General features: G+C 46.1%; 1 protein-coding gene across 3 annotated transcripts in view; it reads right to left on the bottom strand.

Moving 5' to 3' along the window:
- The window catches only part of MAP4K5 (mitogen-activated protein kinase kinase kinase kinase 5), a 69,144-nt gene that overhangs the window by 39,511 nt on the left and 12,374 nt on the right, over positions 1 to 17,259 (bottom strand). For all 3 annotated transcript variants that reach the window (XM_013201565.3, XM_066997418.1, XM_066997419.1), the window contains exon 2: positions 6,899 to 6,956. In XM_013201565.3, coding sequence (XP_013057019.1) covers positions 6,899 to 6,956 — 58 coding nt within the window. The remainder of the gene's footprint in view (positions 1 to 6,898; positions 6,957 to 17,259) is intronic.

Here is a 17,259-nt window from a genome sequence, read left to right as displayed (position 1 = left end):
GACACACACAGAAGTCCTGCTTTCTTCCCTACCCTGCAGACCTGCATTCCTCTTTACCAACCACTTTGAAAACCGTGAGCAATCCTTTAAAAAAGTTTCATGTCTTTAAGAAGAATAACTTAGACTGCACTCAAGCATCTGAGCTGTTTTAGCCATACCTCTCTTCTCGGGATTCAAGGAAACCTGCAGTCTGACTGAAAGAATTTAAATTCCCAAACCCTGAAGCTGAGAAACTTGATTCCAAGTAGGATACAGCTATCTGGAAACAATGATGTTTCCACCAGCAAATTTCATTGCCAGGCATCTTAGCTCCCAACTGCTAAGGGCTGACGGTGCTGATTATCTCTCGATTGATGCAAAATACAACTGATGGCAAAGCGCTGCCACAGCAGCACGAGCTTGGCAGCACGCAGCACATGAATGTTCAGTGACTGTTCCAACGCCAGAACCAATTTCCCCGCGTATGTTCTCTTTTCCCCTGCATGGTCCTATTTACAAGCAGCCATGTCAACAGATAACCTGTACTCCTATTTCGAATGCTTTCATCTCCCTCCCTCTCTCCTTGCCTTCTGTACTGACTGTTGCACATCTCAGCCTTTCAGGATCACACCTTTACTCCGTTCTCACTGCTCCCACCTCACTGTTGCTATTTTTCTTCACAGGTTTTGTGAAATTAAGTGTCCTCACGATTGCAAGCACCCCTTGCCAACCTGCCTTCACCCCAAGTGTCGCACTGTCCACTACCTCCCCAGCCCAAAAGCGCGATCTTTCAGCTTTCCTACTCACAATACCACCTCCTCCAGCCCCAACCCCTCCTGCTGGTCGCCTTCATCCAAGTAACTGCTTCTGTAAGCGAAAGCTTACACTACGTGGGACCGTGAGCTCACCCACTCTGGATACATGTATTTCTGAAGGAAGAACAGCAGATTATAAACGCATTAGAAGCAGGCAAAGCAAAATTGGACCACGTTCCAAGAAGTTAAATATAATTAAAATGCTGGGCGCTCTGTAGTAAAAGACCACGCTGCCTCTGTTTTGCTTTGGGTACGCTCCAGAAGCGGGCTGAGCAGCTGTGCGAGGCGGCAGCAGTACCACTCGGCACATGGCACAGCACGAGCCGGCGACGTCCAGCCTTTAATAGCTCTGGCGCGTTTGGAAACACAGGCGTTCGGCTCAGACAGATGCGGCGGTGGTGGAACGAGCTGCGCTTCGACTTCTTCCAACAACATGGTGCTGGTATCCCCGGGGCGTGGTGATGCCAGCTTGATGCCACGGGAGTTTGCAGCCAGCAAAGGAGCACAGGAATGGGTAGTGAGGGCTTCTGGCAGTCCAACGGTTCAGCATGTAAAACCTGCGTCTAGCTAAACCATCACGAACACCAGACATGATCCCAGCCCAACCAGGTTACACACCACAAGGCAGTGAAGGTGAAAGGGATAGCCAGGAGTTATTTTCATATTTCTTCAGCTCCTGGAGCTTGCAACAATGGTTTGACCCCTGCAGGCTTAGCTCAAATCAGCCTCAGGCTTGTTTTTCTCTGTAGTTCATAGCATCTCTAGGGAATCAATCACACAGACAGAGCATGAGGCTGCACTGCTGCAGCACACCTCTTCAGTCCCCCAAGGCCCTGGTGTGAAACCGCAGCTCCTCTGTGCTGTGGTCACGGTGCAGAGAGGACAGACCCTGACCCGAGCCCGACTCAGCCCAAAGGCGGTGTTCATGCGTGGAACGTGAACCTCCACATCTGAACCACCAGATACAAAACAAAGGTAACGAACCAGATCCGGCTGCGAATGCACCGAGCACAAAGCTCCACGGCGCTGGATGACTGCTTCCCCTTGTACAGGCACCCTTCAACAGTTCCACGCACGGATTAAGATCCAACTTGAAACACGTAACTGGCTACTTCTGGCTCCTACAAAGATCTCACACAGAAAACACGGTCACTGAACCCAAAGAAAACCACAAACGAGATCCTTCTGTAATCTTGCACTACAGATTACCACCAGCCCTTAAAGCATCAAAGGCTTCCGAGGTCACTATTTATCATTATGACAGTATTTACACTAGATGTCTAGTAATTTTAAAATATTTTGTTTATTACATTTTCCCAGGGAGAAAAATTCTGTGGAGTAAAGCTACCCTGGCAAATAGCTCTCTCTTTGTATTGCCTGCCTTCTCGATTCATCTGCTAAACCCATAGAAGGAAGTGGCTTTAGTGTTTCAGATGGTTTTGGCTTCTATGCTGCTGAGTACAGTTGGATTAGTTTCTGAAATAGAATTGGCTCCCAAATTATTTGAAGCATTTGTACCCGGTGAATGCTGGGAAATGTCATTAGCGTGCCATAATACTTTTGCCTAATGCTCTCCAAAGTCTATGCCAAAAAAAAGTGAAAAACACTATTTCAATTCTAACAGCACAGCTTAAGTAACTGTGGTAGCAGAGCTTGCACGCTGCCCCAAATTTCAAGCAAGCTAATGACAGTCACCTTCTATGTAGGGAGCTTACTTCTTTTGTCCAGAGAGCAGACAAAGGAAGGCAACAGCAGATGAAATTAAAGAAGCAGTCATACTGGCGTCTCGGTCGTGAGTTCGAGTCTACCAACTCGTTTATTACCTGTAGCAGATGAGGGGTTAACAAGACCAGACCACAACTCACCCACACCCGCCATTTCAGCAGTTTTGCTAGGTCTCCCAAAGCGCTGCCATCTTACTGCGTGCAGTTTCCTGCAGCTTGAATTCAAACACATTGCTCACCTCCTGCGGGGCACTCCTTGCTGCAGAGGCTTTTGTCTTCTGCTCCCAGTTACCCATCTACGTGTTAAACTCGCATTGGGTTTGTAGATCTTATTTTTCCATCTGCAAATTAATTCCCCCTCTATGAAGCAGCCTTCCACTCCCCTCCCAAAGATGCTGTACCTAACTCAAAGAGAGCCACAGGCCTGTTTCCCTGCTGACTAATTTATGGAATTTATTATGAATCTTTTGCTCATTGTGCCCTGCAGACTGGCAGGAGCTCGTACTGGCTGCCCCCCCCGGGGGGAGCACCCAGTTAGCTGCACCAACTTCTAACACTGACCTGATCCAAGATCTGCTGGTGTGCTGCAGGCACAGCCCAAAAACATTACTCAAAATCCTTAAAATTAGTTTGAATGTTGAAGACAAACTCTAACAAGGAGCAGCTGATTTTTTTTATTATTATTATTGTTTTTAATCTGGAAGACTTTGAACAGCTATGTTTTCCTGCCCAGCAAAGACAGTAAGCTGCTACCATCGAGCTACCCTGCAGAGGCAGCAGACATCCTAGAGCACCAAACAGAAATAAATAAATGCTGTGAACCCTCCTTAAAAACAAAACAAAACCTTGACAAGATCTCTGCCAAGAGACTGTGGGTGTACATGCTGTGGATGGAGATCAGGCTGGTAATGTTTTAAAAGATATATTTCAAAAAAAAAAAACAGCCACCCTAGAAGAAATCACTTCTCTGTGGTAAGTCAGACTAAAAATAGAGTAAGAGCTATAAAGATGTGGTCATCGGTGCTAATTACAATGGGGTTCTCAGTAGTGATGACTCGGGGCCAGAGCCTTGCACTTTTCATTGCCGTGCTTAAGCAGCAACAAGCAGAGACTAGGATTACTGACTTAGCTGCCCAAGGTTTGTACTCTTCCTCCGGCTCCAACAGCAGAGGATTCAGCCTCTGCCTCTGCTAAGTTTTCAAAGCAATTTTTCTTAGTGATATGGTTTAGTGGAGGACTTGTTAGTGTTAGGTCAGAGGTTGGACTGGGTGATCTTGGAGGTCTCTTCCAACCTAAATGATTCTGTGATTTTGTGAAATTCACAACAGAAACCAACCTACTTCACTTGCACCAGGTGCAGCAACACGGAGACTCAAGGAAGCCTCTCACTACACTAGCAGGAGGTTGATATCATGCTCCTTCCATCACGGGAATGTTGCTCTGCCCCACCGAGAGACAGACGTGGCACTCAGCTCTCCCCAGGCATGGGCTGCAGCACCTCACGTCGCTCCTGCGCTGGGTGCACGGCCGCTGAGCTGGGGCTGGGCAGCCGCTTGTCCCCGTGGCTGCGGTCGCTCCAAGGCAGCGGCTTCAGCTTCTTCCCGGAGCCTCCCCACACATCTTCTGCCTTCAGCTTCCCAAAAATCTGCTTGGCTGCGGAGCAGATCACGGAACCAACCAGGAGCAACAATTAACGCTGCGCTGAGTCAGAAACGGGGCCTTCAGCCCTGCGTCCCGCTTCCAGTCGAGGGTGCCAAGGAAGCATTACAAACGGACCACACAGAGGTGCTTCCCCCAGATGCTCTCCCCACCTCCAGAGACCGACGGCTCAGAAAAATCTCTCGGTCATAGATGGGATCTTTGTATTTAATCGTCCTCCATCTATTTTTCTCCCGTACAAATTTGTACAGTCGCTTTTTGCACCTAAGTAAACACAACTTCATACAATGAGGAGTTTCACAGATGTGCGGAGAACAACTGCACGCTTTTTGACTGCCTCCAAAACCGTCCCCTGGGATGGTGCCACCCACATGCTCACAGCAGCACGAGGGACGGAGTCTCAGGGGGACAGGACGAAGCAAACTGGGCCAAGAGAACAATCCTGAACCATTACGACATTTCAGTTCCTGAAAGCAATCCCCAAACGAGATGGAAACCCACACTGTGCACAGCACCAAACAACGACAGGGAAGAGACGGCTCTGCTCCAAAGAGGTTGCCACCTCATGAGATCCGCCAGCTGAGGACTTGAAGGGACCAGCTGAAGGAGTCAGAGTGGCTGGCAAGGTGCTGCTAGCAGGAGGCGAGGCCATACCTGAGGTTTTGCCCACTGACCACCACTCCCCGAGGTCGTACGATCGTGAATTCTGGTGTGGGTAAGTGGGTTCAGAGACGTAGGCCGTTTATGTAACCACAGCCGCTGACATCCGAACCACGCTGAGCGCATGAAGCTGAACTTGCAGAAGACCTTGCTGACTCTTGAAGATGAGAGTTGCAATGAATGTGGCAGTGTTCTGGGGTCACTTTGTCACCAACGTGGCCCGGCAGCTCTTTGCTTGTTTACCTATCCTGTGTTTCCTTCAAAGGAAACATCAAGAAAGGAGGAAAAAAAAAAACACTAAAGAATCAAGCTGAGCCTTTTTTCTAATTTATTTATTCACTTGAATTTTTCAAATTCTTCCAATTGAAGAAACTGTTCTGATTTCACTAACTTTTAACCATTTAAAAAATTAACAAACAAAAACAAAACAAAAGCTATGCTTTTCAACCCATGTGAATGGAATCAAGTAACTACACCCAAACGGGACAATGTATTTTCTTAAGCAAGAAACCAGAAAACAGTGCATCCACCTCGGTCGCTATCAGTATACCGACATTGCAAGACCCTAACAAAATGACAGTCACTCTAACCCGTCCTGTCACACCACCCCCACAAATGCTGGAGTTCAGGGACTGGAGACATTTCAGAGCTGGTCTTCAAACCCCCGAATCGCAGCAGACAGGTAGGTAGGACCTCCAGAGGCCCCTGCTCCAGCCTTCTGCTCCGAGCAGGGCTAACCGCACTGCCAGGCCATGCTGCCCAGCGCCTTGTCCAGTCAACTTCTAGGACTCTTCCAGGATGGAGATCCCACCGCCACTTCTCGGGGCCCTGTCCCAGAGCACAAGCGCTCTCCTTGTGAAGAGGTTTTCCCGTTTCCAACTGGAATCTCCCTTGCTTGTGCCTGCTGGCTCTCAGCCCTTCACTGGGCACCACTGACCAGCCTGGCTCCGTCTTCTGCGTGTCTCCAGTGGAATATGGTGATTAGATCCTTCTTCAGTCTTCTTGTCTCCAGAACAAAAACCACATGGCTCCATCAGCCTTTCCTGTGTCAATTGTCTTTCCAGATTTTCCTCCACTTTTCCCGCCTAGAGAGTCTGCATTCATTGCGTGTAGCACCCCAGTCACAAAAGTTATCCCATCCTATCTCCAGAAATCCTACTACCTCCTAGCTCTGTGACTATACGTTGATTTCCAGTGTCACTTAATCGCTTCATAGACGAGATGTGATGCTACATGAGCACGGGGAAAGCCCACATTCACAAAGAGGAGCCTCCCTCATCCCCTGTCCCAGAGCCACCCTGAACGGACACAGCACGGAAGTTCAGGCAAGGAATGGCTATGGGGAGACTAAGGTGGTAAAGAGATGCAGAAGAGGACTTCACTAAAGAGGGATTTGAAAGGTATTCCAGTGAACAAGTAATGACAGATTACTTCTTCAAGGAAACACATGATCCCCAGGTGGGACAGATAAAAAGCTCCTTGCCTCATTTCCACTTCAGACTTGATTTCTGATTTCAGCTCTCTGTGCAAGACTCAGATTAGGCTTCAGCTCAGCAAATATCCTGAGTAGCAAGTGAGCTTCTCCTGCCCTCTTTTAGGAGGAGTGAGAAAACGTACGAGGATAGCCATCCTCACAGTACAGGTGAGAAAAAAGACAACACATTACAAAGCGGAAGGCATTGTTTTTTCCCAGTGCACCTTTGGTGAGCATTAGCATCATTGCTTGGTCTCTTTCCCCTTCTGATTCACACAGCCTCCCAGCTCCCTATTCTTTCAGGGCTCACAATCTACCATCTGTCCTAAATCTTTTCTTTGTACTAACAACACATTGTAACTGCAACTTTTTTATGAAACAATGATAAGGCAGATAAGAACGAACAAGGAAATAGTGAGCAGGACATAACCAAGAGTAATAACACATCCTGCAGAGCTTCCTGTCATCTAACCACTGAAACAGCAAAAAAAACACTTCTTTTGTCTGGAGCTTTGCAGCTATGAAAAAATAAACGTGAGAAAACTGAAAATGCAAAGCAAAAATACAGAAAAGAATGTAAAACTTACCAGGCTCTAACTTGATTATTTTTACAGCAGCCAGTTCTCCGGTATGAAGATTTCTAGCCTGCAATAAGAGAGTTAAGACACATTCAATTATACTGCAAAGGTTTCTCATGCAGTCTTACAAGGTATGAAAAGATATGCTGTGATGTAACATGCTACAAGTATGGCACAATGCAATTAGCTGAGAGCGACCTGGGCGAGGATTTTCTGTTCTTAGTATTAGCACAGCAACAACCTCGTTGGAGTTCAGAGTTACTGGCAGCTCTTTCCAGAGCTTTAAAAAAAAAACAACCAGGTACTTGTCAACAAATGAGAGTTCATGCCTCTCAAAACACCATTTTTAAGGGTTGTTGAGTCTGAGCAGTGCCTTGCCCTTGCTCACTGGGGTGGTACAGAAGAGCTGTGCTGCAACAGGAGTTGCCAGAGCATGCACTACTCAGCCACCCACCTCGTGGTGCGAAACCTCCGCGCACTCTGAAAGTGGAACTGATGGGTAGCAAGAGAGCAGCACTGCAGATGCAACACGGATGAGTCTCAGTTCCCTGGGAACAACCTACCCTTACACTCTTCCAGTGGACCCTGAGAGTGAGCGGTCCCCACGACCCTCTAGATGAAGGGGTACAGAGCCCAGTTAAAGCTTCACACCACACCTGCAGAGAGCACTTCTGTAAACATCACCGTGAGAATTCAGTGCTGGAGGAAAATGCTCCAGGAACCTCAGATACGGGAAGTTTTAAGAGGGGCTTTCACTAACAGTGTTAACTCTGGTAAAATGAGCTCTAAATCCCTTAGGCACCGTCACCAGAGCTAAGCTACACTGTTTTTGACACACAACCTAATCCGGTTATGGACTGTGCCATTCTCTTTTTGCTGAGCATCTGAAAGCTACAGGAGTCTACACCCAACTCTTTTCTTCTTACCACAACAAACATGCAGAGTCTGCCGCATACAAAATCTGGTTAAAAGGTAGACTGTAGAAAATTTTTGGAAAAACTGGGTGAGGTGAGACTGATTTAGGTAAGTAGGATGAGGATGCAAAGCAAATTTGCCCCTGTGGGTTGAGCTGGAGAAAGCCACTACAGAACAGAACCCTCTTTTCTTGCTTATGGACAAGAAAAAGTCTTCATTTGACAAGAGGTAGAGCAAGAACTTGGAAGATGAATCTCTCACTTTTGTCAACACTTAGTCAAGCTTCCAAATCAGGAATGGCTTTCCAACTGCCAGGAAAAAAAAATAATAATAATTGTCCCATCTGAAGTCCTGTAGTGCTCAGGCAAGCGGTGGCTGTTGAAATGTATGCTAAGGACACAGGAAAATATGACTCAGCTGAAGACAGAGAGAACCTGAACAACCGCAACAGGACGGAACGACTCAAGCAAATCACTGAACAGAGGAGCAGGTATCTGCTAACCACAAAGAAAATCTTTACCACTTCGTAAAGTACCTTCCTACCAGAGATGCTTTGAAGACCACAACATTTGCATCCCTCAACATCCAGGAGGAGCACACAACCAAGCACAGACAGAGGATTAGGGCTTCTTGGGTACCGTTACACCAAACTATCAGTAAAAAACAGAGGGTCCCGTAAGAGACCAAGAGCACACTCACTCACTAAAGTCAAGGCACATCAACTACCCATCCCTCCATCCACAAGCAAGCTTGCTGAGCAGCAAGCTGTTCAGATACAGGGGACTGCGCTGTGTAGCGATCACCTTCATCTCAGAAACACGGGGAAGACTGCATTCCTTCTCGATGTTCCTCTTCCACACAAGCAGTAATTGTCACTGCTACTGCTATGCTGAAGCCTGAAAGAACAGATGGGGTCTGCCAAAGGTCTCTGGTACGCAGGCTGCTTGGCTGGGCCCCGAGGGCTTAGGCCAGAGGCTGCTGCAATTGCTGGCTGTCAGCTCGCGCCCGGCACAGGCCTCGCAGCTTCACCAAACCCTGTCCTGCTGCCGCCGGTACTGCCACCGAGTGCTTGCACATGACCTACAGCCTGAACACGGACCGTTTCGGTCTTCAGCCATCGAACTTTGCCGGAATGGAAAGCTCGTCACCAGGTTGGTATTCATGAACCGAACACATCAGGTTTACCACAGAATCACAAAGGTTGGAAGAGACCTCCAAGATCATCTGCTCCAACCATCCCCCTACCACCAACGTCACCACCAAACCACGTCCCCAAGCACCACGTCCAACCTTTCCTTGAACACCCCCAGGGACGGCGACCCCACCACCTCCCTGGGCAACCCGTCCCAACCACAGAACCGGACCCAGCCCTCCAGGTGCGGCCTCCCCAGTGCTGGGCACGGGGCAGGGATCGGCTCTCCTGACCTGCTGGCGATATTTCACCTCATGCAGCCGAGACACCATTCGCCTTCTCAGCAGCAAGGGCACATCACTGACATCCACGTTTGGATGCTCACAGGTGCAGGAACGGTATTAGGCGTTCTGTCTAGACAGCCATGTCGCAAGCATTCAGCAAATTACCCAAAGTGGCTTTTCCCAGCAGACAGCCACCTGCCGTAAGCGCGACTGACGGTTGTTATTTCACCTTCGATTGCACCTGCTTTACATATGTACCTCCGTTTCTCTCTGCTGTCACCTCCTGTTTTTTAAAGCTTTCTCTTCCATACCTTTCTGTCGGCTGAAAACTTCATCAATAATGAATCACTCGTATCTTGCGTATCATGAAAAATGTAAGATGGTGAAGGCTAAAAACTGGTTCCCCGTGGCACACAGCTAAATAAGACAGCTGCCAAATAAGGATTCCTGAAATCATTTTAAGACACATTTGTTAAAGAAATTCTCAACTTATTTCCTATGGGTCACTGCAGCCCGCATTACTCTACTTTTATAAAAGGGCTGTGCAGTGCCGAGGAAGTCACGGACAGGAATCGCCCCATCGACACTGCTCTCTTTGTGAACCAAACGTTAAATTTTACTACAAGTGATATCTGACAAACCTAACTTCTTCCTATTTCCCTCTTGTGAATTAGTTAATGACCTTTCCTTTTGTATTATTGATATACTTCTTCACTGGGGAAAAAAAGGAAGTCAAGCTAAAAACCTGTAGTTTTCCTAGTCATCCTATTTATGTTTTTAAAGCCTAACAGCAAAATACCTGCCTCTTTCTGCTCCCCTGAAACTTCCTCTGCATTTCAAGTCTTAATTTAAAAGTAGTTAAAACCAGGGACCAGGGGAGGTGTTTTACAATATCTGCATGCCAAGTAATCACGTCCTGCCAATTAACAAATATCTTACTTCAGTACCTGCTATTTTCTGTCTCTTGATCTATTACTGATACAGCAAGTTATCATGCATCTGCATTCATCACGCAGAGATGGCATTGATATTGTGAACTCAGAAAATTATGCTCTACTTTTTCATTCTAAGGAACGAAAATTAAAATGACAGGATTTTAGCAGAACAATTGCAAAGCTTCAACAGGAACCTTGATCTACACAAGAATGGGACCAGAGCAAGGGTATATTTGAATGAGGTGAACACAGAGTTAACCTTATTTTTCTCTACATCATCTACAGCATATATTTACCAAGAAAGAAGGGCTAGGTGGTCTTTTTGGCCACCTCCTCTTCAGCTATCCCACGTGGGATGAATGACAGCATCCCAGTGAGCACAGCTCTTCCACAATATTTTACTAGCTAAACACCAATCCTACAGAACAACACAGAGTCTGCGATCAAAATAAAATGAAACCTTTTTTCAAATGTCTCATTACAGAAACGTAGTGACCTAGAAACAGGATTAATGCTACCAGCTTAATGTTAAAACGCAATAAGCGTTAACTTTTTTTCTCAGTATATGTCAGCATCTGCCAACACAAACCACGGATTTGCTCAAGCGTACACACAGCTGCACCAGAGACCAAAGGTTCCTCTAAATCCATGGGCCCATCCCAAACTGCAGATGCTTCAGCAACTGGTTAAGAACTGACGAGCAGTGGTGACACCTTCCTGCTGCACCCTCCCAGCATTGCCAAACTCAAAGATCAGAGGTCCAGCATCAGTGTGTCTGGGGTTTGGGGCAGTTGGGAGAGGTTTAGGATATTACCCACAAAAAAATCATCAAGTTTTCCCACCGAGATTTACCTTACTTCTCTGAACGACATCAAAAAGCTGCCACGGGACAGTGGGACCCAGCACGATACCAGTGGCAAACCGTACGTGTGATGCTTCCCTCTGCATCCCCAAAGAATGCACACCAGAAAACACATTTGGGTAGGACACTTTTTGTAGCTAATGACCAGAAATAACAGAGAAAACTGGTTTCAGAACCAGTTACATACCGCAACTTTATTTAAGAGTGTGCACAGGATGATCCCAGGCAAGAGGGGTCCACAGTACTCAGCTAAGTGGAAATGGACAGGAGAGTTGTTAAACTTGCACTTCAGATGTGTGCAAGTGCATATGCTGTTTCCTTGTCCAACCATTTTCTCCTTCCACACTGAGGAAGAGAAGGAGAAGATTCAGACACCAATATCACAACCTCCAGATCAGTATTTTCAATTTCCATGGTGAAACCCCCTCCTTACTCCTATGTCCTGGTCTGATCTCCAGCCTTGGATCAACCACCCAGTTCCCCAGAAGATCCATTTGTTCAACGGAGTCTTCGTTTAATCAAATCACAATTGCAGCCCCTGTGGCAACCCTCCCACACATCCCCATCTTATTAATTCCTTGCCAAGCTTCACTCATCAGCGACCACAGTGTTTGTCACGTGCTGCCTGCTTCTTCTCAGTTACTGCGTGTACCTCCAGAAGGTCCCCTAACCTCCTGCCCAGGCACCGAAATGGAAATTTCTCACCTGATTTCTAGCTTCTGGCCTCTGACACTTACAAATCTTAAGCTGCTCTGCCCTGTTTTGAAATCCCCGTCACGCTGTATCGTTCCGCCTGTATCTCACAGCATCACCAAACCCTGAATCCACCTACCTACGGCTCTGAATTCACATCCACCAGCACTCTCAGCCAACTAAGGTGACCCAAAGAAATCTCTCACCTGGGCTGCTCTAAATTCACAAGAACAGCATCCTTCCTAATATGCAGGACACACAATAAGTCTCTTAGCTGTCATGGAAAGAGAATCCAAAATACTGTGGAGAATAAAAAGAATGAGATAGTGGACCAAACCGAAACTACTACATACAGGTACCAGAAGGCAAGAGCAGAGACCTTGGAACAGAAGATGGCGTCTTGAAGCTGCCACCACAAGCAGCCCAGCTCTGGTGTGAGCCACTGCCACAACGTGGCACCACCACCAGCCCCTTCAGCAGCACCTCAGCCGTGAGCTTCTGTCCTACTTAACGATCTGAGTCGTACTACTACCTGTAGTATTCCTCTCCTGTGTAACACAAGCGCTCCCATAAACATGCCACGTTCCTGTATGTGACCCCATTTCAGTCGTTTTGTGCTACGCTCAAACTGGTCGCACCTTCTGCAAAGGTGGCCCTTCCTTCTCAGGCTCAGGCCCGCGGTTCCTCACCGCTGTTCCCACCATGCCAGAAGAAACCATCACGGATCAGGAAGTCCCGGGGCCCTGCAGCGTGCTGCAGCCCCCCCCGGCAGACCTGCAGCCAGCCCTCAGAGCCCCGCTACCTCCAGCAGGATGGTCGGCGGGGGGTTCATCCCTTGTGTTTTTTTTTTTTTTTAGTGAACACACCAATAAACAGCCATACGAATCAGTAAGCAGAGGGCAATTTAGGTTAGGTTTCTGACCTGTCCAGTTTGCCATTTATCTCTCAAGGAAGCAGGAAAAGACAACGTTAGAAAAGAATTAGGTCTCGGTGGAGGGCAACCTGCTGGCCTCTAACAGAATCCGAATTATGTCCTAACGCATAAGTTCAAACAACCGTTCCTCGTATTTACCATGATTATTTATTACAATTTTGCTTACTCCTACGGTTTACGTAACCAGCCTGCCAGTTGTAAAAATGCTTTGCAAACAGAGCCGTGGTAGCAAGCTGGAAGAGAATCGGGAAGGCAGAGCAGACACACCGTTAACGAACGGGAAGGAGAAGCTTATACTTCTGAAACACCACCTCTTTGCCAGCTGAGTTTAACACCCGGACTGCAGAGCTGGATATTCATAAAAAAAAGTCAATGCGTAACCCCAAAACTTCTCACAAAACCCAGCTTAAAAGCAACAAGAGTTCACCTCCATTGTTTGAGTTTAGAATTTTTGCCTTTCACAAAAGGATACTGGGACCTTTGCGGTGCCCCACCTTAGGAGAGCACTTTTGCAGAAGAAATCAAACTCTTCGAAAGCTCTAAAAAAAAAAAAAAAATCTTTGAAAATTTCCAGCTAAAGGTTAACCCAAGCCGGTACAACAACCAGCTGTGACAGCTCACTGCTGAACACAGTCTCCTGAGCTGCTCACCTGAGCAGCACCTTGCAAAGAAAATAAACGGCTGCCCTTCTGCCAGCACAAATCCAGACCTCGGTGTCAGGATGGTGAGAAGTGAAAGGGTCACCTCTTCGGGCCACGGACCGACCGCAGAGCTCTTCTGCCTGGTCCCCAGCCAAAACCAGTAGATCCCACCACAGCTTTCCAGTTTTCTTTCCGGTTTTAGACTGAGTTGCGAGCATTCGAGCTCCTGTCCCAGTGGCAGCCATCACGGGCTGCAGGCATCCTCAGGAGACCTCTGCAGAAGCGGCATCGGACCCACGAATTTCTTCCTGCATTCCTGGGTGCACGTACCAAACCCACACAGGTGCGACTACTGGAGAAATGTGTGTGGGGTTATTTATTTGTGTGCTTTTGAAAATTTAAAACAAAACAAACAAAATCAACCCCAAATTCCCTACATGAGCATCCTGAGAAAACCTAAACAGAGTACTGGACTGAGTGAAGGCCCTCCTGCTTGGCACTGGGAGCATCTCTGGAACAGATGCTGAACAGGTATTTCTCTCCTTCATGTGGGAAGCTCTATGAAAGGATCAAAATCTCAGAAGAAGGAACAGAACAGAACAGCTTTAAGGAAAAAATACAAAAAAATAAGAGTGGGATGATTCTACAAAATCCTAATGCAAATCTTACTGAATGGGTTTGGATCTGTGCCGGGCAGAAACAACTGTTCGGGGTCCCTCCTACCCTCCATTTGTCTTTTAAGGTGTGCCAAGGAGCTCACGTGTCAAGCAGATGTCAATCTAATCCGAGCTGCTAGAAGAAGATACCTAGCAGCAATTTCTAATTTTCAGGGCTCTTTCTCTTTTAGGAGGCAGAAAGAGCCAAAAGGCAATTGTTCACCCCGCAGTTTTCCAGCTGGGTTTCTAAGATAGAGAGCAGTACCAGGCTCTTTTATAGGGAAAAGGCACAGAGGCTTTCAAAAGCCATTTCTGTAACAGAGACTTTACAGATTCAACACACTGAAAGAGAGGCGCCTCTACCAACCAACACCACGGTGCTTTTCAGAATCAACCAAAAATAAAGATTCACGTGCTAACTTTCCTCTTCTTTCCTTACACTGCAGCAGCACCGCCGAGAGCCACCGCTGTGGATGCCGGAGCAGCGTGCTGTTCTCCAACCACAAATATTAGTTTTTCAGGGTGCTCTGCAGATAGACACGATACTCCTCGTTCCTCAGGTGAGCACCGCATGCAAGAACAAAACAGGAGCTGACGCTTCGCAGCTCTCACTGCCTACTTCCACATCTACCATGCTCGCAATTTTCCCTCTCTGAAGGAGCAAAAGCCAGAATACACAAAAGTAACAGGGTTTAAATAAATTCCACGTTCAAACCTCAAACCCAGAGCAGCAGGATCAGTGACTGGCACTCCCAAGCACAGCTGTAATGCAAATAAGGCTCGAAGGTATTTACTTTTGCTGGCAGTTGGTGAAGTTTAGATAGTGTATCTCTAGCAGAGAAAATTGGTAGGAGGGGAACCTACCTTTCACTCACAGGCTTCATACACTTTCTTACTCAAGGCCAATTAACTCAAGCAATAAGGGATTAGAAGCTCATTAAGGATGGGAGGCCAACTCCTTTTATTCCGGCACAGAAAACAGACTTGGGATTTGTATAAGCAACGTGCCCTTACCGCTCTGCTACAGATCTCAGAGGACACCGAAACGTTTAATTCTCATTCCTGGCAATAACTGCTGAAGGACAAAGACCTATGGCACTACGGAAAACAACAGCAACAAAGCTAAGATCAGTGCACATCTTAACAGTATTTATTTAGGGGAAAAAATAACAAAAAAGCAGCTATATGCATCCAAGTTGGTTATTCTCCTATGATTTTTTTTTGGCAGACCATAATTTGCAAAATATCTGGCATGACCCTCCAAAAATTGAAAAGCTGAAGCTAGAAATAGACCTTGACCACAGAAGTACTATTTAGCAACTAATGCAGCACGGAAGATACAAACAAATACCACATGAGGGGAAAAAAAAGGCCAGATTTTGACTCAGTTGGAGCAGACCACTGGCAAAAAGACAAAACAAAAGAACTTCTTCAAGTTACAGCTATGTGAATAAGACTGTTTTGAGAAGTTCATATCTTGTGGCACCGGATACTATTTCTGAACGTAGCATAAGATGACACAAATCAAAGAAAGCCCACGAAGCTGCTAATATACTGAAAACTGAGCCCGTGCCTAACGGCTTTACTGGTCAGGGTGTAAAATAGGGGGAAACGTAAATAAATAAATAAAAAGATACCTTCAGACACATTATTCATCTACACACCAATTTGGATTTTAAAAGAGTTTATTCACCAGAAAATAAAAGGAATAAATTTAATCAATTCTATTCCTACGTTGAATGTACACATCAAGACACAGGAAAAAAAATCCCCCACGGTATTATGGATTGCAAATTCAAGTAACATTAAAAGACCGCACATTTTATCAGCCGCAAGGGAATTTATTTATTCCTTAGAGATGAAAGAACTAAGAGATTTGTCAACCAAAATACGTGAAGAAGAGTATCTATTTCTCTTCTTTTCACTGCAAAGAGATATCAGCATGGTGAACCGACGCCGCAGTCAACCTCTTAACATCCCTACCAGGTCAAGGCAGAACCCTTAACCCTACGAACCGTAGACGTTAGGAACTCACATAATGGACACCAACATTTTATATTTCAGGGAAGTTATGAAGAATTTCTCATAGTTTGCACACAACAAGGACAGAACCACTGGGCGACACGTCATAGTCATGCAGGAAATCTACGGTTAGGCTCCAAAGCACTTGACTGTTCTTTCCCATCACGACAAAAAATCCCGTCTGGCTTTCTAGACTGGGAAGAAACCATGTTTTTGAAGGAAAAGGCAAGCCTTAAGCCACTTCTGTTTCATTAAAGAATTAAAGACCGTCATCTTCTGTTTTGGTACTACAGAAAAAAAGAAGTATTTTACTTTCTTGCTTTGTAAGCAGGAGTTAACCCACAACAAGCAGCGTCTGTCCCTTCAGGAGGGCAGAACTACGGAACCGCCGCTGGTATTTTTAAGAAGAAATTGCAAGTCGCAGACTGCGACTCTCATACCAGCTCCAATGCATGCAACTTCCTACAATAACAGACACACTTCTGGACGTCCTTTCAGATTAGTCAGAATGAAATATCCAAGTGTACACTTCTGTTGTTGTTTTTAATTAAAGCTATTTTGCCTAGAATTGCGGCATTTCGTGCTGAGACTGAGTGTGTGCAAGTGCTTTATAACTATAGAGTGTTTGGGCAAACCCCTCTGGCTTTTATGTCACACACAGGCACACACCAAGCCTTCCAAGCCAAGGGCACACATCTCTTTCGCAATTTATCTGATAGAATGCAGAGAGGTGCAGGTGAAAAACGTGCATTTAAATAGAGAAATCTAACTCCAACGTCGTTATTCAGTGACTGCCTCCTTAAATTTTGATTCCTCAGAGATACGCTAACAGTTACAAAAATAAAAGGAACAAGCCATAAAGTTGTCTTCATGAAGAAAACAGATTTGGGTGTTTTAGTCTGTGTTGTTGTTGTTAAATAAAACAGCAACCAGATTGGAAAGAATGAATAAAAAAGCAGCTGGGTAAATCAAAGAAGATAAAAGAAAAATAGTTAAAAACAGGAGTAGGGAGATACTTTTGTCCTAAGTTTAAGTTCTGTTTTGCACCTGTACTATACCAATTGTCATCTTCTTGGGGTGAGAATGGAGAAAGGCTTCGGCTTGGTTAAAACAGAGCAATTGCCTCTCAATTTTGCTTGTGTACCTGTGTATACACATCACAGTGTGCCTGCCTCTTTCGGATCACTGGGATGGCACCACTGCTCAGCTGTTTCTACTAGAATGTAATGCAACATTTATTTACAATCTTAATTTTATGTCTTACGATGACGAAATAGTGATCAGTAACATTTCTAC

Source organism: Anser cygnoides, chromosome 5 (genome assembly GCF_040182565.1).
Source record: "Anser cygnoides isolate HZ-2024a breed goose chromosome 5, Taihu_goose_T2T_genome, whole genome shotgun sequence".
NCBI lineage: Eukaryota > Metazoa > Chordata > Aves > Anseriformes > Anatidae > Anser > Anser cygnoides.
This window is presented reverse-complemented; position numbering and strand designations above follow the sequence as displayed.